Below are 27,410 nucleotides of genomic sequence, written 5' to 3'. Positions count from 1 at the left end.
TTTCAGCTTTAATCCCATCAAAACAGCATCTAAAGGAAGTCATGTGCGATTACTCATTCTTGCCTAAAACAGCACAAATGTGTTGATGCCAGACAAAATTATCAGAACCATTGTACAATATCTCCCTTTCTGTTCCCCTTCTCAACCTGAAACTTATTCTGAAAAGAATAGGCAAATCAGAAGTTCAACAGTAGAAGTGATCCACCAAATAATGAGATCAATATGGAATGCAAAGGTTAGGACTATGCAAGCGATGCAAGACAACAGATAACATAAATCAACACTCATGGTCTTGGATGCTATCAGTGGGGTTAATACCAATACAATATACTCTGACTTTAATTCTGATAACACTAATGGAGTTATTTCTGCTATTTACTAAATAAATCCTCCAAACATTATGGTATTGAACATATAAATCAGATGAAAAATAATTAATGGTACTTATTTGATCCTGCTGCTCACCTGACTGAGTGTCACTACAGAAACCAAATGAGGAGGTAGGTTGGATTGCTGTATTCTATAGGAGCAGCTCTCAATGTTGCATGGACAGTGCAGAAATAATAAACTGGAACTCATGAACAAAACTTTTACAGAAGCTAATGACCCAGACCAGTGTGAAAAGATGATCACAAAGGCACAAGGTATGGCGAGAATATCTTCTATTTAAGGGCAGGAGCGAGGACTCAAAGTGCAGTCAGGTCATATCCACATTAACAGCAGTAGATGATGAGGGGAAAGAGGATCGGCACCATTGCAGTCAGAAATGCAGTGGATGAATGGAGAGAGGCAGTCAAAGGAGTGCAGAAGGAAGCTCAGACCACTACTGCAAGTGACGGCAGACATATGAAATGTCCCAGAAGGATAGCTGACTGATCAGACTGGTGGCATGTATTATCACTTGCTTTTTAAGTCAACAGTTCCTCTTGCTTTTCAGCTTCCGGATGGGGGCTCGAATAAATGTTTGATCAGGGATCTCCTTGATGTGGCTCACCAATGCGCAAGCCACGTAAGTGATGTTTAGTTTGCCAGGACACTCACTTACGTGGAATTCACCAGGTGCCAGTGGTGCATCAATTAAGAAAGAGCAGGGGTTATTACAAGACCAATTCCATCAATGTGAAGCCAGTGGGAAAACAATACAGATATTCCTGCAAACGTGATACAATTTCCTGGTAATTGCTAAGATGCTCCCTTCCAGCAGCAGTCAAAGTTGACGACTAGCTCACTAAACTCGCCCATCTCTTGTCTGCTGTTATACCACTCTAGATCCTCATGCCCAGCACATTGTCCTCCCCAAACTCCTCATCCCTCTGATCTCCACCAAAGTAGCCCTTCATAAGCTACCATCTACCAGGTGATAATTCTATTTTCACCTGTTAGGAATTGTTCAAGAAACAGCTGTCTTCAAATTGAAAAGTCTCATTTCTGCAAATTGCTGCCACCATGAAAAGTTATCTTTCTTGGTACCAGTCTGCACATTTAATTTTGTAAAATATTACTGATAAACAATAACTTCTATTATTCTATGCTACACATGTAAATCATCAGTACTGTCAAAGAATAATAATGTCTAATAAGTAATGAACTGATTTAAAAAAAATAAAATTTCATTCTACCTACCATTCGATGCAGTAAAATCAATGGCCACTGTGAAATTGATTTGTGTCCTAAAAGACAAAACATTGCTTCAAATTATATGACCAAAATTGTCCAATAAGCCTCTTGTATTATAAATTCCCCTATCTAATTTCATAAAGCAAATTGTAATAGAACAAAATTTATCCCTTGCACTTTTTAGATATCATCACATTTTAAAAACATGCACACATTATATCGTGGCACTTACACAATAATGAGCAACCATACAAGAAAAGGTAATGAACTTGAATCAAGTCAGATGGAGCCATCCATTTCACTCACTTTGCTCACAAGTATCCAGAAAACATGATCCAATAATCCTTTTCTTGTGACAAGACTCCTTGCTACTGACTCAGCAACATGTCCTTTAATGAGCCATTTGATTCTTTTGTCACTGATTTAAAGTTCAAGATTCAACATTCAAAGGAAATTCATTATCAAAGTACATTTAATTTTGACAAGTTACGAACAAGCTTGTCCAATCAAGAAGTTCATTTCAATTAATTGAGTGCCAGGAATTGCAAATGACCTCTTTGCTGGCCAGAATCTGGATTACGAGCCGTGTAGCAACATTATAGGAGGAAGTTACCTACACATAAAGATTCATTATGCATCTAAACCTAAATATTCTATTCCATCTATTGATCTCTTTTCCTGTTTCAAAATACCTTACCATCTTTAAGGACACCATTGATCAATGTAGTTACCACCTCAATCTTCTCCCTAATTTGAAACTACTTATTTTGCTGCTTTAAGGTTAAAAAAAAAGAGTAACAATAGGAGAGCTGTAAAATAATGGAGAAAGAAAACTCAGAAAAATAAGCACAAAGGGTCAGGACTTAAGGTAAAATAAAGAGTAACAATAGGAGAGCTGTAAACTAATGGAGAAAGAAAACTCAGAAAAATAAGCACAAAGGGTCAGGACTTAAGGTAAAATAAAGAGTAACAATAGGAGAGCTGTAAAATAATGGAGAAAGAAAACTCAGAAAAATAAGTGCAAAGGGTCAGGACTTGGGACTGAAAGGCCTCCAAAATCATTTGAAAGTAACAAGTCAGAAGGATTGAGAATGAAACCAAAGACCTGCATTATTAAAACTATTGTCCCCTTCAGTGATGTTGCTTGACATAGTAAGTATTGATTATTATTTTGCTCTTCATCCAAATTCCCCTGTGAAGTTGAAGATTGTTTTAATGCAGGGGTTCCCTACCTTTTTTATGCCATGGTTCAATACCATCAAGCAAAAGGTCCATGGACCCCAGATTGGGAACCACTACTCTTACTGTACTGTAAAGTCAGGAAGTTCAGGAGGTTCCTTCCTAATTCTGAGCAAAACACCTGGCTACCACAATTATTAGACAGGAAGTTGGTCCCTCTTTGGCATGTACAGTACTCTTTATGTTCCAACTTCTGATCTTTAAAAAAGTACTAAAGGATGAGGAAAAGTGAATGTGTATGTTGCTCTCGAAAACTGTCCAGCAAAACTATCCCACCCAAATGCACAATTACAGCCTCCAACTCCTTTGTTGGTCTTCCCTGCACTCCTTCACAAGATAATATTTAGATTCATCAGATTTCATTGAGAGACCTGAAAATATTAAAATGAGCATGGTCTAAAATTCATCTTGAGTTGTATATCAGTGAATGGAAATGATTCTTCATCAAGGAACTAGCAAAGACTCAGTGAGCTGATGGCATCTTCTATATTATGGGAAACAGAGGAGCTCTCGTTTTCCCATGAACAATGATTGGAATGATTTTATTTAAAAACATCAGACGGTGCTACAAAATCAGATATGGGTTCTTTCTTCTACTATCATCTTAGGTTAAAAAAACTCCAAAAAAAATCAGGTTGTTGTCCGAGTTTATCCCTTGGACACATTGGGTATAACACTTGCCCAAATGTCTGCGTGGTGAAATTCATTAACAAAGTAAGTTTAAAGTATTTCAGCATTTATAGGGATAAGTCCAAACTTCATTAACTTGAACTTATTAGGTGGCAATATCTTTCGAAGATTCTATGACAGGTTCTCACTTTCTCCTGTCTTTTCCAGAAATTTCTGTCAGCTGGTGTATGAAGTACGAAATGACATAATCTAAACTATTTTCTTTTAGAAGGGCAACAGCAACACTAAGCTTGATATTACTTGGGGAAAAAATCTTGAATGCTTTTGTAAATAATTGACTTAAAGGCATACTTAAAACATTTTTCATGTATTCTCAGAAAATTAAGCTCAGTACAGAGCATGTGGTCTCCAGGGCATGCTACAGCCATCCCCTGCTTCACACTCTGGGAAGCTCACCAACAACACATGGAAAGCTGAAACCTTCAACTCCTGCACCTGAAACTGGGCCAGAAAATATAAGAAAACTATTGCATGAAACATTGGGGTAAAAATGGCTGAATTTCCCATGGAAGATAGAAGAAATCCGTAAAATCAACATAGCAAGTCCGAAGGATAGTGAAAATGTACAAATCCAGATACATAGAACGTAGAAATCTATGTATTTACAGGCCCTTTGGCCCACAATGTTGAGCCGACCATGTAACCTACTCCTAGAAGCTGCCTAGAATTTCCCTAGTGCATAGCCCTCTATTTTTCTAAGCTCCATGTACCTATCTAAGAGTCTCTTAAAAGACCCTATTGTGTCCGCCTCTACCATCTTCGCTAGCAGTGCATTCTACGCAAAAGTACAAAATAATCACCAGCTTAGTTCAAACTATGCTCAATTTTTCTTTTCTGAGAGTGTTAATAGAAAGCAAAATCACTGGAGTTGTATAATAGGCCATCAACCCATTTGTAATTTAGTCACAGGCATTTCAATTCCTCCATGTTAAACCTTCATGAAAGAATGTTGTTTTATACACACCCCAGAAACTTAATATTGCTCGAAAAAGTATATCATAATGTTTAAAACCTCATTTGTGCTTTCTGCTATTGCTGCCCCTTATGTGTAGTTACTTCAGTGCTGGTTTCTGGCCAGCTTGTGCTAAAAGCATATGAGATTTAAGCATTATGTCTGAGTTCCTTAAGTTACCTGCAGGGCAAACAGAAAAATGCCATATTACACAGTCCAAATCCCTCATGTTATTAGTGTTAGAACATGGGTCATAGTAGAAGCACAACAAAACAGCAAAATCAGAGATCATAATATGTGAATAGTATTCTTCCTTCCATAAACCATGAATATTTTATGGATAATATTAATCCCTTAATTTTCTGAATGAAACCTGTGGGGCAAGTATGCTGGTAACACTATCATCACAAAGTTACAACTTACAGCAGTTCAAGCAACATCAATTAGTTTTATAAAATATTAAATGCTTTTTATGTTTAGATTCCATAATGACTCTTATGAAGCAATGTCAATGCAATTTGCATAAATCCCATTACATATTTTACACTCAAAAGATACAAAGTAAGTTGTTTCTGTTTGATATTTTTTACAATCACCTCTGCTTTACATAGAAACATAGAAAATAGGTGCAGGAGTAGGCCATTCGGCCCTTCCAGCCTGCATCGCCATTCAGTATGATCATGGCTGATCATCCAACTCAGAACCCTGTACCAGCCTTCCCTCCATACCCCCGATCCCTTTAGCCACAAGGGCCATATCTAACTCCCTCTTAAATATAGCCAATGAACTGGCCTCAACTGTTTCCTGTGGCAGAGAATTCCACAGATTCACCACTCCCTGTGTGAAGAAGTTTTTCCTAATCTCGGTCCTAAAAGGCTTCCCCTTTATCCTCAAACTGTGACCCCTCGTTCTGGATTTCCCCAACATCGGGAACAATCTTCCTGCATCTAGCCTGTCCAATCCCTTTAGGATTTTATATGTTTCAATAAGATCCCCCCTCAATCTTCTAAATTCCAACGAATATAAGCCTACTCGATCCAGTCTTTCATCATATGGAAGTCCTGCCATCCCAGGAATCAATCTGGTGAACCTTCTTTGTACTCCCTCTATGGCAAGGATGTCTTTCCTCAGATTAGGGGACCAAAACTGCACACAATACTCCAGGTGTGGTCTCACCAAGGCCTTGTACAACTGCAGTAGTACCTCCCTGCTCCTATACTCGAATCCTCTTGCTATGAATGTCAGCATACTATTTGCCTTTTTCACCGTCTGCTGTACCTGCATGCCCACTTTCAATGACTGGTGTACAATGACACCCAGGTCTCGTTGCACCTCCCCTTTTCCTAATCGGCCACCTTTCAGATAATAATCTGTTTTCCTGTTTTTGCCACCAAAGTGGATAACCTCACATTTATCCACATTAAATTGCATCTGCCATGAATTTGCCAACTCACTTAACCTATCCAAGTGACACTGCATCCTCTTAGCATCCTCCTCACAGCTAACACTGCCATCCGCAAACTTGGAGATGCTGCATTTAATTCCCTCATCTAAGTCATTAATATATATTGTAAACAACTGGGGTCCCAGCACTGAGCCTTGCGGTACCCCACTAGTCACTGCCTGCCATTCTGAAAAGGTCCCATTTATTCCCACTCTTTGCTTCCTGTCTGCCAACCAATTCTCTAGCCACATCAATACCTTACCCCCAATACCATTTGCTTTAAGTTTGTACACTAATCTCCTGTGTGGGACCTTGTCAAAAGCCTTTTGAAAATCCAAATATACCACATCCACTGGTTCTCCCCTATCCACTCTACTAGTTACATCCTCAAAAAATTCTATGAGATTCGTCAGACATGATTTTCCTTTCACAAATCCATGCTGACTTTGTCCGATGATTTCACCGCTTTCCAAATGTGCTGTTATCACATCTTTGATAACTGACTCTAGCATTTTCCCCACCACCGATGTCAGGCTAACCGGTCTATAATTCCCCGGTTTCTCTCTCCCTCCTTTTTTAAAAAGTGGGGTTACATTAGCCACCCTCCAATCCTTAGGAATTAGTCCAGAATCTAAAGAGTTTTGAAAAATTATCACTAATGCATCCATTATTTCTTGGGCTACTTCCTTAAGCACTCTGGCATGCAGACCACCTGGCCCTGGGGATTTACCTGCCTTTAATCCCTTCAATTTATCTAACACCACTTCTCTACTAACATGCATTTCCCTCAGTTCCTTCATCTCACTGGACCCTCTGTCCCCTACTATTTCCAGAAGATTATTTATGTCCTCCTTAGTGAAGACAGAACCAAAGTAGTTATTCAATTGGTCTGCCATGTCCTTGTTCCCCATAATCAATTCACCTGTTTCTGTCTGTAGGGGACCTACATTTGTCTTTACCAGTCTTTTCCTTTTTACATATCTATAAAAGCTTTTACAGTCAGTTTTTATGTACCCTGCCAGTTTTCTCTAATCTTTTTTTCCCTTTCCTAATTAGGCCCTTTGTCCTCCTCTGCTGAACTCTGAATTTCTTCCAGTCCTCAGGTGAGCCACTTTTTCTGGTTAATTTGTATGCTTCTTCATTGGAATTGATACTATCCCTAACTTCCCTTGTCAGCCACAGGTGCACTACTTTCCCTGATTTATTCTTTTGCCAAACTGGGATGAACAATTGTAGTTCATCCATGCGACCTTTAAGTGCTTGCCATTGTATATCCACCGTCAACCCTTTAAGTGCCATTTGCCAGTCTATCTTAGCTAATTCACATTTCATACCTTCAAAGTTACCCTTCTTTACGTTCAGAACCTTTGTTTCTAAATTAACTTTGTCACTCTCCATCTTAATGAAGAATTCCACCATATTATGGTCACTCTTACGCAAGGGGCCTCTCACGACAAGATTGCTAATTAACCCTTCCTCATTGCTCAATACCCAGTCTAGAATAGCCTGCTGTCTAGTTGGTTCCTCGACATGTTGGTTCAAAAAACCATCCCGCATACATTCCAAGAAATCCTCTTCCTCAGCACCCTTACCAATTTGGTTCACCCAATCTATATGTAGATTGAAGTCACCCATTATAACTGCTGTTCCTTTATTGCACGCATTTCTAATTTCCTGTTTAATACCATCCCCAATCTCACTACTACTGTTAGGTGGCCAGTACACAACTCCCACCAGCGTTTTCTGCCCCTTAGTGTTATGCAGCTCTACCCATATCGATTCCACATCCTCCAGGCTAATGTCCTTCCTTTCTATTGCGTTAATCTCCTCCCTAACCAGCAATACTACCCCACCTCCTTTTCTTTCATGTCTATCCCTCCTGAATAATGAATATCCCTGAATGTTGAGCTCCTGTCCTTGGTCACCCTGGAGCCATGTCTCTGTGATTCCCAACTATATCATATTCATTAATACCAATCTGCACTTTTAATTCATCCACCTTGTTACGAATGCTCCTTGCATTGACACACAAAGCCTTCAGGCTTGCTTTTACAACATCTTAGCCCTTATACAATTACGTTGAAAAGTGGCCCTTTTGATTTTTGCCCTGGATTTGCCGGCCTGCCACTTTTACTTTCCACCTTACTACTTTTTGCTTCTACCCTCATTTTACACCCCTCTGACTCTCTGCACTTGTTCTCATCCCCCTGTTATGAACTAACCTCCTCTCTCCTAGTCTCTTTAATTTGATTCCCCCCCCCCCAACCATTCTAGTTTAAAGTCACCTCAGTAGCCCTTGCAAATCTCCCCGCCAGGATATTGGTCCCCTAGGATTCAAGTGTAACCCATCCTTTTTGTACAGGTCACACCTGCGCCAAAAGAGGTCCCAATGATCCAAAAACTTGAATCCCTGCCCCCTGCTCCAATCCCTCAACCACGCATTTATCCTCCACCTCCTTGCATTCCTACTCTCACTGTCGCGTGGCACAGCAGTAATCCCAAGATTACTACCTTTGCGGTCCTTTTTCTCAACTCTCTTCCTAACTCCCTATACTCTCCTTTCAGGACCTCTTCCCTTTTCCTACCTATGTCATTGGTACCTATATGTACCACAACCTCTGGCTCCTCACCCTCCCACTTCAGGATATCTTGGACGCGATGAGAAATATCCCGGACCCTGGCACCAGGGAGGCAAACTACCATCCGGGTCTCTGGACTGCGTCCACAGAATCGCCTATCTGATCCCCTTACTATCAAGTCCCCGATTACAACTGCCCTCCTCTTCCTTGCCCTACCCTTCTGAGCTACAGGGCCGGACTCTGTGCCGGAGGCATGGCCACTGTCGCTTCCCCCGGGTAAGCTGTCCCCCCATCAGTACTCAAACAGGAGTACCTATTGTCAAGGGGCACAGCCACCGGGGTACTCTCTATTACCCGACTCCTCCCCTTCCCCCTCCTAACCGTGACCTACTTGTCTACCTCCCGTGGCCCCGGTGTGACCACCTGCCCGTAACTCCTCTCTGTCACCTCCTCACTCTCCCTGACCAGACGAAGGTCATCGAGCTGCAGCTCCAGTTCCCTAACGCGGTCCCTTAGGAGCTGCATCTCAGCGCACTTGGCGCAGATGTGGACGTCCGGGAGGCTTGGAGACTCCAGGGCCTCCCACATCCGGCACCGAGAACAAGAAGCTGCCCTCACACTCATACTTCCCCCTCTCTTCAAATAACAACAAAAAATGAATACCAAACCTTCCTCGCCTCTCCCGTTTCTGCCTAAGCCCGTTCAGCTGAAGCCCTTAAGCCTTCACTCTGCTCCTGGCTCACTCCGCAAAAAATAGTTCACTCTTCATTTTTTAAATTTATTTATTGAGCTACAGCGGGCAGTAGGCCCTTTCAGGCCTTTTGAGCTGCGCCGCCCAGCATTCCCCCTATATAATCCCAGCCTAATTTACGATGACAAATTAACCTACCAACTGGGACTCCTTGCGACTGTGAGGAGAAACCAGAGCACCCAGAGGAAACTGACAGGGTCACAGGGAGAATACAGCAGCAGCGGGAATTGAACCCGGGACACCTGTACCGTAGAGCGTTGAGCGAACCACTACACCATCTGCTGTATGTTTTTATTTCCAACGAGGAGATGGGTGTTAAGGGACAGATATTTGCCTGAAAGCTGAGTGGAGAAGGCAGTACTGACAAGAACCATTCTGATTCTTTTGATTAATTGAAGTCTTAGCTTTGGATTGCCAGTGCTACAACTGCTCAAAAAGATAAATCACAAGTTATAGTATTTCTTATTTTCATAGTTGTCGTATTTAATTTCAGTCCTTTTACATCATTTTAACACTGAATTCACTCCAGCTTCCCCCTACCCTACCATTATCAGGGCTTGACAATGTAATGCATGAAGTTTTACTTGATATCAGTCTTGAATTATTTTTTAACCAGCTTTGTAATCTGTTTATTTGATAAGCCACTGTAGATATGGTAAATTTTGCCAGTACATAGAAGTGGGAAAAGAAGAGTTTTTTTACTGGAGGAAAAGAGTGATGTCATAGTGTTACAGAATCCGATATCACAGTCGATGGTGACTCTTGTAGGTCAGATGATGAACTCTGCAAATTTTGATTAGCTGCATACATTTCTGAGTGTTTGGTGGTTCAGGTATGACCAAAGTGTAGCTGGTACACTTGCTATCTCACAGTTCAGTCCTGTGCTATCTGTGTGGGGTATGTACATTCTACCTGCAGGTTTCCTCTTGTTGGAAAAGGGTGTAGAATTGTTATTTTCCTTGTAGTTCTGTGGGTGAAAATGCCGTGTGAATGAGAGGGGTCAAAGGAGAATGGCCAGACTGGTTCAAACTGATAGGAAGGCGTCAGGAACTCAAAGAACCACGTGATACAACAGTTGTGTGCCAGAGAGCATCTCTGAATGTGCAACGCGTCGAACCTCAATGTGGACAGGCTTCAGCAGCAGAACACCATAAACATACACTCAGTGGGCACTTTATTAGGTACAGGAGGCACCTAATGAAGTAGCCTCGAAGGGTATGTGTGTAATGTTCAGTGAATTTTCCAGTAATTATAGTAGAGAGGCTTCTGTATTTTTTGAGAAGCTTCTTAGTTTTCCTGCAGCAGGTGTCCTGCCACTTGAATCTGGCTACTCTATGGGTTATTTGATATCACTGGAATGTTATCATCTTTTTAGTCAGGGATAATTTTTTTTGTATAAGACAACCATAACTTCCTTGTTCTCTGTTCTCTTTTGTTCACTCTTTCATTCTTGTAACACTTAATAAAACAGCCGTAGGCAACAAGTTTTTTGCCTCATTCTTGGATTCTGAACCTCTGGATCATAAAAACACCCAAATCCAACAGGAACTGGTGTCCCAGTTTCCCGAAAATGAGGCCACTGTATTGCATTGTGCTGCCGCTGCAAACACAACAAATTTCATGACATATGTTGGTGATATTAAACCTCATACTGAATGGTAAGGTAATAGGCTACTGTAAACTGCCCTCAAGTACGTGAATGACAGAAGCGGGTAGAGGTAGGGGTGGAAGAAGGCAGCAGAGAATTGGAGGGTAAAGAGGAGTTGCTGGGAATGGAGGGGATGAGTAAAATGGGAACTAATGTAGGACTATGGGAATTGGGTGCTCGATCATTGGCACGGACTCAGTGGGTTAAATAGCCTGCTTCTGTATTGTTTGACTCTATTGCTCACCCAGTCAGTCGTAAAGTTCTTCAATTGAAATAGCACAAAAGCAGACATTCATCTCCATAAAAAATCTTTGCTGTTTTATCCTCTGTCCAAACTTTAAATCTGCACCCTCTGGTCCTCAAGTCCTCTGCTAATGAAACCACTCCCTACAGTCCACCCTTTCCATCAACTTGTAAATCTCCAATTAAATCTTTTCTTAATCTTCTCTGCTCCAAGCAAGTTAATCCCAGTCTAACTGTGCTCTTGCAAACATCGAGTCCCACACCATTTATTTTCTCTCATTTTAGTAAGAACCAGGTATGTATCCATCCTGGTAATCCTTTAAGTAATTTTTTGTGCCCTGGGTGACACTTTAATTCATTTTCCTTGCAATTTTCAAAAGGCTGATCAAGTTTATAACACATGAATCATTGTTTAGTTTGGTTGGAGATTGCAGTATTCCACTGCTGATTTTTGGCAACATAGGGAAATGAAAAGTGAGGCTGAATAATCTGATGGGCATCAAAGATCTGTGTACGAAAGTGTCACAAAAGAGCTCCTAACAGAGGAGGAGGAGCAGGAGAAGATGGCGGCGCGACACAGCATGCGCGGCCGCTCCGGAATGATATTTGTTAAGTAGATACCGTGCACAATTCTGATTTGATGGAGACAGTCCTGAGAGTGCGGAGGAACATCTGGAGAAACTTCTGAAATGCCCGCTTCGCTGCCGCTGCTACTGTGTGGTCCAGAATCTCCGGAAGAGTAGGCCTCTGAGTCCTCGGCTTTGCTTGTTTTGGCAGCCGGGACGAGGTCGAAGGCGCTCGGGAGGCTGCATTGGAGGGGCTGGTCGGAGGCTTGAAGTTTTCGGACTGACTCAGTCGGCTGTGGTCGGGTGCTTCCAATGCATCAGCAGTTGTCAGTTATTGGTGCCTGGAGGTTTACGGCAGGGGAGTTTCTCCCTTTTTGCCGCCTGCTATCAGGGACTCTAGGAGTCGATCGGGACTTGAGACTTTTTTCTTACCATGCCCATGGTCTGTTCTTTATCAAATTATGGTATTATTCTGCACTGCTGTAAGTCTCATCCTGAGAGCAGATGCGGCAGAGACGGAGGAATTGCAAGAAAGGGATGGCGTTTTTAATTGTGAGAAGGGGCTGATGCATCTGCTCTCAGGATGAGGCTTTTCATTCCAGGGTATCTGCTCTCAGGATGAGGCTTTTCATTCCAGGATGAGGGAGATGTCCTCCTTTTTTAAAGAAAGGGGCTTCCCTTCCTCCACCATCAACTCTGCTCTCAAACGCATCTCCCCCATTTCACGCACATCTGCTCTCACTCCGTCCTCCCGCCACCCCACTAGGAATAGGGTTCCCCTTGTCCCTAGCTACCACCCCACCAGCCTCCAGGTCCAACATATTATTCTCCGTAACTTCCGCCACCTCCAACGGGATCCCACCACTAAGCACATCTTCCCCTCCCCCCCCCGCTTTCCACAGGGATCACTCCCTACACGACTCCCTTGTCCATTCGTCCCCCCCATCCCTCGCCACTGATCTCCCTCCTGGCACTTATCCTTGTAAGCGGAACAAGTGCCACACATGCCCTTACACTTCCTCCCTTACCACCATTCAGGGCCCCAGACAGTCCTTCCAGGTGAGGCGACACTTCACCTGTGAGTCAGCTGGGGTGATATACTGCATCCAGTGCTCCCAATGTGGCCTTCTATATATTGGTGAGACCCGACGCAGACTGGGAGATCATTTCGCTGAACACCTACGCTCTGTCTGCCAGAGAAAGCAGGATCTCCCAAAGGCCCCACATTTTGATTCCACGTCCCATTCCCATTCTGACATGTCTATCCACGGCCTCCTCTACTGTAAAGGTGAAGCTACACTCAGGTTGGACGAACACCACCTTCTATTCCGTCTGGGTAGCCTCCAACCTGATGGCATGAACATTGACTTCTCTAACTTCTGCTAATGCCCCACCTCCCCCTCGTACCCCATCCGTTATTTATTTATATACACACATTCTTTTTCTCTCTCTCCTTTTTCTTTCTCTGTCCCTCTCACTATACCCCTTGCCCATCCTCTGGGTTCCCCCCCCCCCCTTTTCTTTCTCCCTGAGCCTTCTGTACCATGATCCTCTCATATCCCTTTTGCCAATCAATTGTCCAGCTCTTGGCTCCATCCCTCCTATCCTCTCCTATCATTTCGGATTTCCCCCTCCCCCCCCCACTTTCAAATCTCTTACTAGCTCTTCTTTCAGTTAGCCCTGACGAAGGGTCTCGACCCGAAACGTCGACTGTACCTCTTCCTAGAGATGCTGCCTGGCCTGCTGCGTTCACCAGCAACTTTGATGTGTGTTGCTTGAATTTCCAGCATCTGCAGAATTCCTCGTGCTGGAGGAACACTGTATCATTTCTTAATGCATGCATTTCTAAATGACAATAAACGAGGACTGCATGTCCTCACAATCTAAAAATAAACAGCTGATTTCTTTATCAAACCAAGAGTCATTGCTTGAAATTCACAGACCAGCACAGAAACAGGCCCTTCAGCCCACAATGTAGAGCCGAACCAATTAAATTAGTAATCAAATGGACAACTAATCTAATCCTTTCTGCTGACATAATGTCCATATCCTTCCATTTCCTGCACATTCATGTGCCTATCTAATATCCTATTAAACGCTCCAACGGTCTCTGCCTACACCACAGTCCAGGCATTCACCACCCTCTGTGTAAAAAAAATTTGCTTTGTACATCTGCTTTGAACTTACCCACTCTCATGTCCTCTGTATAAGACACTTCAACCCTGAGAAAAGACGCCGGCTGTCTACTCTGTCTATGCCTCTCATAATATTAGAACCATAGAACACTACAGCACAGAAACAGGCCTTTTGGCCCTTCTTGGCTGTGCCAAACCATTTTTTTGCCTAGTCCCACTGACCTGCACCCGGACCATATCCCCTCTCACCCATGTACCAGTCCACATTTTTCTTAAATGTTAAAAGTGAGCCCACATTTACCACTTCATCTGCCAGCTCATTCCACACTCCCACCACTCTTACAAACCTTTATCAGATCATAAGTAACAATGCTTAAATTTTGGTCTCAGAAGGGATGTGACTTTCTTTTCCTATACACAAATAATATAAATTGCACATCTGTAAGATCAAAACTGTAACTTGCACTGTAGTCTTGGGAGCTGGTGTTGGGTTACTGAACCCAGAGGACATATGCTTGCTATTTAAGAATGTAGCTGCAAGACACACAGATGGCCTTATTTTTGCCAGTTTTACTTCATGGGCATAATTTAAATCTTTCTCTTGTTCCACTCTACATTTGTATTGTCACAGTTCCTGCTTCGTCTTCATTACACTGTTCTGTCCTTGTATACTCCTTCAGTTAATGTGAAAAATATCAATAAAAATATTTAAATTGCAGTGATACATTTGCATAAATTCATTGATTGAGGAGAACTCACATTATTAAATACAAGTTTCCATTCTCTCAGAATATAGTCTTCCTCCCCACCCCACCCCCACCCGGTCCCCCACTGACTGCATCTACTATCTGCTTGTTAAATCAGTTTCACTAGGTGCATAACTGCATACATTGGCTTCAGCACACTGAACCAGGGTGGCTTTTAAAAGTGCAGTAAAGTTAACCACCAATGATTCTGGGCTCAGTTCATGCAGCCAGTTGATGCAGAAGTCATTAAAATGACCAGGCAACAGGAAAACAGCATGCTGTCTGCATTAGCATCATTCAGCAAAAGTGGATCACCATCACAACTCATGGCTAATTTTAGAGGTTATTCAATTTATCTCTCAATCCACTCAGCAAATGTTGTTGCTAAATCATTTCAATATTTCCTCAGAAAAATATTTTCAATTGCAACAATCTCTTTCCAGTGGGTAAGTTAAATTAATTAATACAATTTCTTGAGCCACACAAATAGGCAAAATCTCTATATAATTGTTTAAAATGGCCTCTTCTCATTTTGCCAATGTTAAACATTAATTACATTAATTAAGGCATGATATTGCATTTTGGTTGACTGCTTTCTAGTGTGCAGTTAATTTGATCTGAGATAGAAATGATATGAGATATCAGGGATATGAGACATACAATTTCAGTAGAAAATTTAATTTTCTGCAGTAGTATATTCTGAAATATTTCATATTTTTAATCCCGATGTTATTTGGTTAATAAATATTTGAAGAATCATCATTTCAATCAAATCCTTATGAATACTTCCAATTCAAGGAATGCACAATTCTCTGCAATTATTTACTTTATCCACAATATTCAAATAATCTGATTTTGATTCCCTGAACAGGGCACACACTAGCTACAGGTCAGTCCACTGGTTATAACTGCAAACAGAAAATTTGAGTGGTTGAAATGATGACTAGGGAGTAGTTTTGATACACTGCGTAAGCTGCAAACCATGCAACTGGAAGACCAGCCTACTGAATGTGGCATCTCTTCCCTGAATTTTATAGAACAATGTATTGGGCCCCCTCCTTCACGCTGAATACCACTTTGAAAGCTTTTTTATTTAGCTACAAACCTAAATGAAAAGAATCAAATATTAATGGGGTTGGATACTATGAATTAACTGTGCCCACAAAGGACTTTCTTTAACAAGCTATAGTTCAGAAATTCAACTGCATGAAAAGCTGCTACTACAATATAACATTCTGGATTAAAAACCAAAAAAGACTTTTATTATATTTCCAAATTTTTTTCTGATATGGAAATATTATTTTGTCCTGCCAGGTCTAAGGTGGCTCATTAAGCAAACCTATTGTCCCCTAATTTTCACTGTAACCTCGTCTCTTGCATTCCTATCAATTCTGCTCAGATTCTACCTCTGACCTACAACACTTGGACCAACTTACAATTATCCTATAACATATGTACCTTTCCATATGCTGGAAGAAACTGAGCACTCGAAGGAAACCAAATCAGTTTGAGGGATAACATGCAAATTCCACTTAGAGAGCACCAGAGGTTAAGATTAAACCCCAGTCATTGTGCTCGTCATAGAAAACTACTCCAAATATTTAATTCCCTCATGCTCAACTGATTCAGTCCAAAACTGCTCAGAGTGTGACTGAGGATTTCATGGTATTACTGTGTCTCAGTTACCAACTGAACTAATAATAGGATGAAAATCAGGCTTTGCAATTAATATACTGAACCTATTCTACAGCTGTAGAATGATACAAAGCACTGATAATGTTTCTTCCATTCTGGTAGGGAAGTCACAGAGATCCAGAATGGCCAATAAAAGGTCCTAATGTGAGTAAAAGGGATTAGTGCATAAAATTGGTAGAATGGAGGGGATGAATGCAGGGTTGTATGATTTATACATTCTTTGATAATAAGTATATTTTTAATCATTTGAAAGGCCAAAGTGCCCTTTCTATGCTGTCTAAGTATAATTCCAGTTATCAAATCTGAAAACATATTATAGTCATCATTTTTATTGAATGGGACATATGAGCATTTTTACTGAGAAAAATTGCTTCAATCATTGCAGATGATTTAAATTCAATCATTAATTGTTCAGCAAAATAATATTTTGAGTACAAGCATGTGATGTTGAATGGTGTTGATTTAGGACCAGATCCTCCTGATGTATACTAGAGTGACAAATTGCTTTAAAAACCTTCAACTCAAACTGCTGAAAGTGTGGAAGGTCTGCATAACATACGTAAGTTTGAAGTTGGGTTTAAAGAAATTCACAGCTACATAGAACAGACTAACATAGCCACCAAACTTTTACTTTCTGTAGAATTGATTGGTTAGATTTATAGTTGCTTGACCCCTCCTTCCTGACGAATACTGACAATAATCTGACATTCATGGACTATCGTGATTTAAACATTAAACTGCTGCTTTAATTTAAGCTGTTTCACATTTAGGATGTGTGCGTTACACAAAATCTAAACAGAAAACACTTAAGTACTCACCCCCCTCTGATGTAATCAAGGAAAGTGCTCTCAGTTTCAACTACAAAGGAAAGCAATGTAACCTAGAGACAAAAAAATGAGATTCACATTTTGCTTCAGAAGGAACTATTAAAATTCACACAGAAAACATCAGCAAAATCAATGAAGTATGGCAACAATTTAAGCAGGAAATTTTATATGCACTTCTTAAATAATACAGAAATACTACAAAAGCATTCATTATAAAATTAATGCAGAGGATCAGAATCAGAATCTGAATCAGAATCAGGTTTAATATCACTGGCATATGTCGTGAAATTTGTTAACTTTGTAGCAGCAGTACAATGATAATATTTAAAAAACTGAATTAAAAGTTATGTTAAATAAGTAGTGCAAAACAGAAATTTTTAAAAAGTAGTGACGTAGTGTACATGGGCTCAACGTTAATTCAGAAATCAGATGGCAGAGAGGAAGAGGTGGTCCTCGACGGTGGGGGTCTTTAATGATGGCGCCACCTTTTTGAGGCATCACTCCTCGAAGATGTCTCGGATACTGTATTCCTTATTTTACTCCTTCTATTCTAAGATGAGCTGTATGTGAAGTTGCTCATTAAACCAGAGTTCTCTTAAGGGGAGGGAGTTCTTAGTATAGTACCACAAATACCTGGAATTTACTTGGAATGCCAGATCAATACATTCACTACTGATATGCCCAAATCTAACCTAGACTCCATCTTGGTTAAGGTTAAACCCAAAAATGGAAGGCTCTACACAGAACTGCTGTCTTATTCCGTGGAAAATTTCAGGCCAAAATGTTGTACAGTATTCCATCTTTAATCAGGTTTAAACTGATCTGAAGCAGTATCATGAAGCAGGGAGTGATGCAGTGGGAACCATGTAACTGCATATCTGATTTTTTAAAAAATTAAATCAATGGAAAAGAAAGAGAAGGCGGCAGGAAACACAAAACCTACACTTAAATGATGCCTTTTATGACCTCAGGTCATTCTTAAAATGTTTTGTTGCAGCTAAGCACTTCTAAGGTTAGTCACAGTACACAATATAAATAATGTGGCAGCCTACTATCAATTAACACTCATCCAGACAGAACCTTTGACAGTGCAAAGCTCCCTCCGTAGAGTACAGCTACTAGGAGTTGATGTTTCAATCCCTATGGTAAGTCGGCACTCTCAATGTTGGCAGTGGGTTTGGAGTGGTGACAAGGAGGGAGGGTAGGTACGTCATTGGGGTCATTAGGTGGGCACCCTCCTTCTTTGACGTTTCGTTGATAAGCCCACGACGTCTCCAGAGGGCTCAACGGTGCTACTGAAGTGTCAGCCTGAAATAAGTAGTTAAGTCTCTAGAAGAATATGTGACAGAGGGCTAACAATGAAGTAAAGCAGGAAAACCAGGTTAGGTGTTTAATTGACAAATGTAGGTCCCCTACAGACAGAAACAGGTGAATTGATTATGGGGAACAAGGACATGGCAGACCAATTGAATAACTACTTTGGTTCTGTCTTCACTAAGGAGGACATCAACAATCTTCCAGAAATAGTAGGGGACAGAAGGTCTAGTGAGATGGAGGAACTGAGGGAAATACATGTTAGTAGGGAAGTGGTGTTAGGTAAATTGAAGGGATTAAAGGCAGATAAATCCCCAGGGCCAGATGGTCTGCATCCCAGAGTGCTTAAGGAAGTAGCCCAAGAAATAGTGGATGCGTTAGTGATAATTTTTCAAAATTCTTTAGATTCTGGACTAGTTCCTGAGGATTGGAGGGTGGCTAATGTAACCCCACTTTTTAAAAAAAGAGGGAGAGAGAAACCGGGGAATTATAGACCGGTTAGCCTAACGTCGGTGGTGGGGAAAATGCTAGAGTCAGTTATCAAAGATGTGATAACAGCACATTTGGAAAGCGGTGAAATCATTGGACAAAGTCAGCATGGATTTGTGAAAGGAAAATCATGTCTGACGAATCTCATAGAATTTTTTGAAGATGTAACTATTAGAGTGGATAGGGGAGAACCAGTGGATGTGGTATATTTGGATTTTCAAAAGGCTTTTGACAAGGTCCCACACAGGAGATTAGTGTGCAAACTTAAAGCATACGGTATTGGGGGTAAGGTATTGATGTGGATAGAGAATTAGTTAGCAGACAGGAAGCAAGGAGTGGGAATAAACGGGACCTTTTCAGAATGGCAGGCAGTGACTAGTGGGGTACCGTAAGGCTCAGTGCTGGGACCCCAGTTGTTTACAATATATATTAATGACTTAGATGAGAGAATTAAATGCAGCATCTCCAAGTTTGCAGATGACACGAAGCTGGGCGGCAGTGTTAGCTGTGAGGAGGATGCTAAGAGGATGCAGGGTGACTTGGATAGGTTAGGTGAGTGGGCAAATTCATGGCAGATGCAATTTAATGTAGATAAATGTGAGGTTATCCACTTTGGTGGCAAAAACAGGAAAACAGATTATTATCTGAATGGTGGCCAATTAGGAAAAGGGGAGGTGCAACGAGACCTGGGTGTCATTATACACCAGTCATTGAAAATGGGCATGCAGGTACAGCAGGCGGTGAAAAAGGCGAATGGTATGCTGGCATTCATAGGAAGAGGATTCGAGTACAGGAGCAGAGAGGTACTACTGCAGTTGTACAAGGCCTTGGTGAGACCACACCTGGAGTATTGTGTGCAGTTTTGGTCCCCTAATCTGAGGAAAGACATTATTGCCATAGAGGAAGTACAAAGAAGGTTCACCAGATTGATTCCTGGGATGGTAGGACTTTCATATGATGAAAGACTGGATCGACTAGGCTTATACTCATGGGAATTTAGAAGATTGAGGGGGATCTTATTGAAATGTATAAAATCCTAAAGGGATTGGACAGGCTAGATGCAGGAAGATTGTTCCCAATGTTGGGGAAGTCCAGAACGAGGGGGCACTGTTTGAGGATAAAGGGGAAGCCTTTTAGGACCGAGATTAGGAAAAACTTCTTCACACAGAGAGTGGTGAATCTGTGGAATTCTCTGCCACAGGAAACAGTTGAGGCCAGTTCATTGGCCATATTTAAGAGGGAGTTAGATATGGCCCTTGTGGCTAAAGGGATCAGGGGGTATGGAGGGAAGGCCGGTACAGGGTTCTGAGTTGGATGATCAGCCATGATCGTAATGAATGTCGGTGCAGGCTCAAAGGGCCAAATGGCCTACTCCTGCACCTATTTTCTATGTTTCTATGTTTCAGATCACTCACAGCTTTTCAACATGTAGATAAAAAGGCTGAACATAATAAATATCTACAAGTTTATCAAATAATGTACCAGTCAATAGTTTACAGGTAATCTGAATAATTTATAAAACATGGTAAAACCTTGCCTAGTTGTTGAAAATAGTAAATTTACAGAAATACATGCATCTGAAGAGCTGAAATGAAGAATGCAGCCAATAAGAAAAGAATTCAACAAATTTCACAGCTTATGTCAGTGATAATAAACACGATTCTTATTCTGATGCTGAGACTCCAATTGATTGGGCTTCATATACATAATTATTCAAAGATAATTCCCTTAAGAATTTAGTTTTCAATTATTCTCTTCAGACTCCAGAAAAATGTAGAAATAACTTATCCCTGTCCAAAAAGGCTAAATTCAGGGAAAACATTGTTTCAGCCATCCTTTCATGATGGATCATTAAAGTATTGATTAGCCTTGAAACATATTATTTTAACCATGCTTCCTTTTGAAAGGCTACATGTGTTCATTTACTCCTTTCCTGCCCCTGTTGGGTTTGTAGTCCTAATTAAACATCCACCTGAACACAATAGATATCCCTCACTATTAAAGATATTGATCAGGTAGTTATTTAGCATTAGTCAGTCTGGTTGACTGACAGTTCAGCATCAAGACATATCCTTCCAGCCAAGCACACCATTCCTAACTGAGTAACATATATAATTTTCACCACAATAAACACATTTCCCTCAAAAATATCTCAAACTTCAAATACATTAATGGCTTGTCCCTTTCCCTCACCACTATTATTTTGCGCAATGACTGCCTGGTTATCACTTGACAAAGGCTGTTGTAACACACTCTGTGTAAATATATTTCATGCAAGCGGGGTGAAAACAGCAATTTCAAACGGCAATGATGCATCTCTGACTCGCATACATATAATTTATCCACAGGAGCTGCACATCAGCAACAGTCAAAGCTTAATTTAAATGTCAAACTCCATAACTCCATTGAAATTCAACACGGGTCACTGCAGAGTGCTAAGCTTCTGATGTCTTTTTGGATGGACTTCTGACTTTAAGGATGTGCCTTGTGGATAAAATTATTGATTTCTGCATTTCCTGTACTTCTTATCAAGACATACAGTACAGTGCAAAAGTCTTAGGCACATATATATAGCTAGGATGGCTAAGACTTTTGCTCAGTACTGTATATTATGTCTTTCCAGTTACCAAATACCTCCAAGAGGTCCGCAATCTTGTCCAGGTTTGGAGGTTTGCATGCCTCAATGACCCAGAAAGCTATATTGGTTGGAGTCAGGGCTTTATGCTTTGGCTCTTGGTAGAGTCACCCATGCCAAACAGGTCAGGGGTAAAAGCCAGACTAAGAGACTAAGGCCAAACTCCAGGTTTGGGGGTTCAGCTCAGGGTTAACAACTCTGACTGGTCAAACAAAATTGCTTCAGAAACAGCAATGAAGAATCCTTCTACGTCTGAGTCACGCAGGACAGACAAAGATCGAGTCCCTTCATTATGTCCTAAATACCAGCAAGTGTAATGGGCAGTGAGTAAGTTACCAAATAACACAATACTACTGAGCTAATACAAAGCTAAGCACTCTTATTTCTGTTTCCCTGCCTCCTTTCTATCTTAACCAATATACAGTACTGTGCAAAAGTCTTAACCACCCTAGCTATATATATGTGCCTAAGACTTTTACAGAGAACAAAAACTCTGATTTTAAACCTCTGCTGCCTTGCGGCTATACCCTCCCATGTGAAAGGCTTCGGGAGTAAACCCTGAGGAAGAAATCCAGAGCCTCTCTGGCAACCTCTGCAACGACACTGATGCCAAGCTGTATTGGTGCTTGCCCTTCCCTTGGACTACTTCAGTGATATGGAGAGGGGGAACCCGCAGTATTCCCGGAGAGGGGAATACTGCAGAACTTGTCAATTAGTCTGAGCTCAGAGGGAACCAAGGTACTCAAAGGCATCATCAGAGATGTTACATAGAACAAGGGGTGTCGTTAGGGAGCTCGAAACACCCACTGGAAAAGAAGATCATGTTTTTCTAACTTGACTGATTACTTTTGTATCGGTTTCTAATTCAATGACTAATGGAATTCAGCGTACATTATCTATCTGGACTTCCAGAAAACTTTTGTTCAGGTAAATCAGAGGAAATGACATTAAAAGACAAAATATTTCTCCTGTCCTTAAGAATTGCCAAATCAATTTTGTGACTGCATTGGAATTTGTTTGGAACTCAATTACTGTTAACAGACCTAGTTACATAGGAACAGATAGAACAATACTGCACAGGATCAGGTCCTTTGGCCCACAGCGTTGTGCTAAACTAATTAGGCTATTAACACCTAATCCCTTTTCTTGCATGCAATCCATATCCACGTGCTTATCATATCTGCTTCTGCCTCCACCATCACCTCTGGCATCTATCATCTTTGGTGTAAAGAGCCTGTCCCATCCATCTCCTCTGAACTTACCCCTCCCCCACACACCTTACCTTAAATGTACACCATCGATGATTAGGCATTTCTACCCTTTACTCTGTTAAACCCTTTTATTTTTAGCCTCCATACCCTTCCAAAAATAGGGCAACTGGAATTGAATGCAATACTCCAGATGCAGCCTAACCATTGATTTATAAAGCTGCAACACCACTTTCTGACTCTTGTACATGGTGCCTCAACTAATCAAGGCAAGCATGCCATAGACAAAATGCTAGAAGAGCTCAGCAGGTCAGGCAGCATCTATAGAAAAGAATAAACAGTAAACATTTCGGCCGACACCTGCTGAGTTTCTCCAGCATTTTATGTGTGTTACTCTGCATTTCTAGCATCTGCAGAATCTTGTGTTTAAGTATGCCATATGCCTTGTGGCCAAGTGGTTAAGGCACTGGACTAGCGACCTGAAGGTCGTGAGTTCCAGCCCCAGTCGAGGTAGCGTGTTGTGTCCTTCAGCAAGGCACTTAATCACACAGTGCTCTGCGACGACACTGTTGACAAGCTGTATGGGTCCTAATGCCCTTCCCTTGGACAACATTGGTGTCGTGGAGAGGGGAGACTTGCAGCATGGGCTTCCATACAACCTTGCCCAGGCCTGCCCTGGAGAGTGAAGACTTTCCAGGTGAAGGTCCATGGTCTCACAAGACTAACGGATGCCTTTATGCCTTTTTTAACCACCCCATTGACCAGTGAGCCCACTTTCAGAGATTTATGAACTTAGAACAAGATCCTTCTGTACAACAGAATGTGGTCCTTTTTGGGAAATTACATTTCAGAAGTAAAAGCTTATTTTTTTAGGTGGACACATTTAATGATAAATGCAGTATAAGCAAACCTTAAAAGGAACCAAATTTACATCAGCAATGGAAGGAAGGAGATCTGGTTGTCAATTTCCTACAGATTGTAATAACCATTAAGCCTGAATCAAAGTGTTTGTCAGTTTCCATTAACTAACCTCCTGCAATCACATACTGAAAAATTAGTATAGACACTGCTCATTTCTGACTTGTGTATGCAATAATTGAAAAATCATCCTCAGTTCCTCATGAAGGTTCTTCACCAGGAATTCAAAATTTGAATATTTACCCTTTGGTAAGATTCCCATTCAAGTAATCTACAGGCATAAAAGCATTTTATTAACTTCCTTGAAATAAACATTTTAGTAAGTCCTGGGTACTTCAACGCACAAACTTGTTTTGTTACTGCAAATGTAAATGAATGTGTTTTACAATGCTTTATTTTACAAAGAAACTTGAGGTCATAAAGGAATTTATTATTAAAATAGCCAGTCTTAAGATTATGGTCCATAGATCAGAACTTCAGAGGATTTGACTTCACAAAGACTGTTTCCTGGAAGTCATGAATGTCATGATACTCAACAAATCAAATTTGGTGTTAAAAATGTTCCACTGCAGAAAGCAAGCAAGAATGAAGTTAAAATGGTGCAAGCATGAAATTTTAAAGAAATTCAAATCGTTTTTAATTATTTTTCAAATGCACACACACTCATGCATTAACTCACAAACTGCATCAATATACTATACCTGTAGCAAAACACTTTAAATCAAGAGGCAAATATAAAATTATAAGTTAAAAGTTCAAAATATTATTCATAACAGAAGTGAAAATAATGTTAAAATAGTTATTCTGAAGTGGCTTCAGTCAACTCAAACAGAGATAATTCAATAATCTCATGAATCCATTTAAAACACTAATACTTACTGTTCCAGAATTAATGTATTTTTTCTTTTTTGCTTTCTTCTTTGGATTTAGCACCTAGAAGAAATAAGTGCCAATTGCATTAGTTCATTAGTTATCTCAATTAGAATGTTTATAAATGCAAAGGAGGATGTCCTAATTTTAGCATTCAAAACTGGTGAAGATTTTATCTATACCAAGTTAAACTGTATTAATCATAGATTAAAAATAATCTTATTTATAAGCTACAAACCCCATTTCCAGAAAAGTTGGGATATTTTTCAAAATGCAATAAAAACAAAAATCTGTGATATGTTAATTCACGTGAACCTTTATTTAACTTCAAAGTACAAAGAAAAGATTTTCGATAGTTTTACTGACCAACTTAATTGTATTTTGTAAACATACACAAATTTAGAATTTGATGGCTGCAACACACTCAACAAAAGTTGGGACAGAGTTAAAATAAGATTGAAAAGTGCACAGAATATTCAAGTAACACCGGTTTGGAAGACTCCACATTAAGCAGGCTAATTGGTAGCAGGTGAGGTATCATGACTGGGTATAAAAGTGGCGTCCATCAAAGGTTCAGTCTTTGCAAGCAAGGATGGGTCGTGGCTCACTCCTTTGTGCCAAAATTCGTGAGAGAATTGTTAGTCAGTTCAAAAGGAACATTTCTCAATGCAAGATTGCAGAGAATTTAGGTCTTTCAACATCTACAGTACATAATATTGTGAAAAGATTCAGAGAATTCAGAGACATCTCAGTACGTAAAGGGCAAGGTCAGAAACCACTGTTGAATGCGCGTGATCTTCGAGCCCTCAGGCGGCACTGCCTAAGAAACCGTCATTATATTGTGACAATTATAGCCACCTGGGCTCGGGAGTACTTCGGAAAACCATTGTCACTCAACACAGTCCGTCGCTCATCCAGAAATGCAACTTGAAACTGTATTACACAAGGAGGAGGCCATACATCAACTCTATGCAGAAACGCCGGCGAGTTCTCTGGGCCCGAGCTCATCTCAGATGGACCGAAAGACTGTGGAACCATGTGCTGTGGTCAGATGAGTCCACATTTCAGCTAGTTTTTGGAAAGAACGGGCATCGAGTTCTCCGTGCCAAAGATGAAAACGACCATCCAGATTGTTATCAACAAAAGCTTCAAAAGCCAGCATCTGTGATGGTATGGGGGTGCATCAGTGCCCACGGCATGGGTGAATTGCATGTATGTGAAGGTACCATTGACTTTGAGGCGTATATTAGGATTTTAGAGAGACATATGTTGCCATCAAGGCAATGTCTCTTCCCAGGACGTCCACGCTTATTTCAGCAGGACAATGCCAGACCACATTCTGCACGGGCTACAACAGTGTGGCTTTGTAGACACAGCGTGCGTGTGCTTGACTGGCCTACTGCCAGTCCAGATCTATCTCCTATTGAAAATGTATGGCGCATCACAAAGAGGAGAATCAGACAACGGAGACCACAGACTGTTGAGCAGCTGAAGTCTTATATCAAGCAAGAATGGACAAAATTTCCAATTGCAAATCTACTACAATTAGTATCCTCAGTTCCAAAACTATTAAAAAGTGTTATTAAAAGGAAAGGTGATGCATGCCTTTGTCCCAACTTTTGTTGAGTGTGTTGCAGCCATCAAATCCTGAACTTGTGTATGTTTACAAAATACAAATAAGTTGGTCAGTAAAACTATTGAAAATCTTTTCTTTGTACTTTTGTCAGTTAAATAAAGGTTCACGTGAATTAACATATCACAGATTTTTGTTTTTATTGCATTTTGGAAAATATCCCAACTTTTCTGAAAATGGGGTTTGTATTTTGTAACTCAATTTACTCAATTATTAATGGAGTTATAATACATTGAAACCACTTAAGTCATGCATATGCTCCCACTGATCAGCTTAGCAGGATATATCAGTGGTTACAAGACATGTGAGTGATTAGTCTTCCATCAACTGGGTTACAGTCCAATTTACACCAACTGGATCAGTAGTGGTTCAGTGGTTCAAAAATTGATCAGAAACTTCAAAGGCGCATGCAGTGCACTAAGATTAATTTTCATCTTACATAGGTTTAACACTCTTAAAGAATGTAATCATACATTGTAGACTATTGGAAATTTCCAACTCAGAAGAACCAGTTTACAAACCAGATTAAATCTAATTGCTATATCAGTTCCTGTAGGCTGTTAAAAACTCTTGCAACGTGTAAGTACATTTGTCAATCACACAAGTATTTGTAGGTACAAGTTGCTGACATAAGTAGCTTACTAAGTCTGAAAGTCATTCTTCACTCACATGAGGTCACGCATATGCTTCAGTGAATAAATGTGTTTTGTAACAGAATAATGCTAAGTCCCAGAAAATGTCTTATTGTGATGTTTAACTGAAGTTACATGATGGAAGATAAAGTATCAAGCTAAAAGAAAAGACTTACACAAATGCAATGAAAAGTGGAAATCCAGCAGATAGGGAAAGCTATAAAAAGAACAATAAAGGTGTACAAAGAAAGTAACAAAACATGCAAAAACAGAATGTGAAAAATATACATATACATTACAAGGTATATCAATGCTAAATACAACACCTTTTTTTTAAAAGAGTAACTGAGTGGTAATGGGGAAATATGATCTACTGGATGAGATCACATCAAATAAGGAGGAAAAGGTAGACTTGTTAAGTACGTCACAGAGAAAAATGGATTAAATACTAGAATATGCGTGGACCTAGGAATAAATCAATGAAAAGCTTAGAAAATTGAATAAAGTTTTTAAAAATTGGAAATAAATGTGCTTAAAATAAACACATCCTCTCGTGTTTTCTGAACTGTGTTAAAAGAA

The 27,410-nt window shown here is 40.5% G+C and overlaps 1 protein-coding gene across 1 annotated transcript in view; it reads right to left on the bottom strand.

Annotated features, from left to right (window-relative positions):
• Positions 1–27,410, bottom strand: part of LOC140186828 (copine-8) — a 338,594-nt gene that overhangs the window by 53,925 nt on the left and 257,259 nt on the right. The window contains exons 12-14 of the mRNA XM_072241442.1: positions 24,576–24,629; positions 17,124–17,185; positions 1,624–1,670 (exon numbers count right to left, since the gene is read on the bottom strand). Coding sequence (XP_072097543.1) covers positions 1,624–1,670; positions 17,124–17,185; positions 24,576–24,629 — 163 coding nt within the window. The remainder of the gene's footprint in view (positions 1–1,623; positions 1,671–17,123; positions 17,186–24,575; positions 24,630–27,410) is intronic.

Source organism: Mobula birostris, chromosome 23, assembly GCF_030028105.1.
Source record: "Mobula birostris isolate sMobBir1 chromosome 23, sMobBir1.hap1, whole genome shotgun sequence".
Taxonomy (NCBI): Eukaryota; Metazoa; Chordata; class Chondrichthyes; order Myliobatiformes; family Myliobatidae; genus Mobula; species Mobula birostris.
This window is presented reverse-complemented; position numbering and strand designations above follow the sequence as displayed.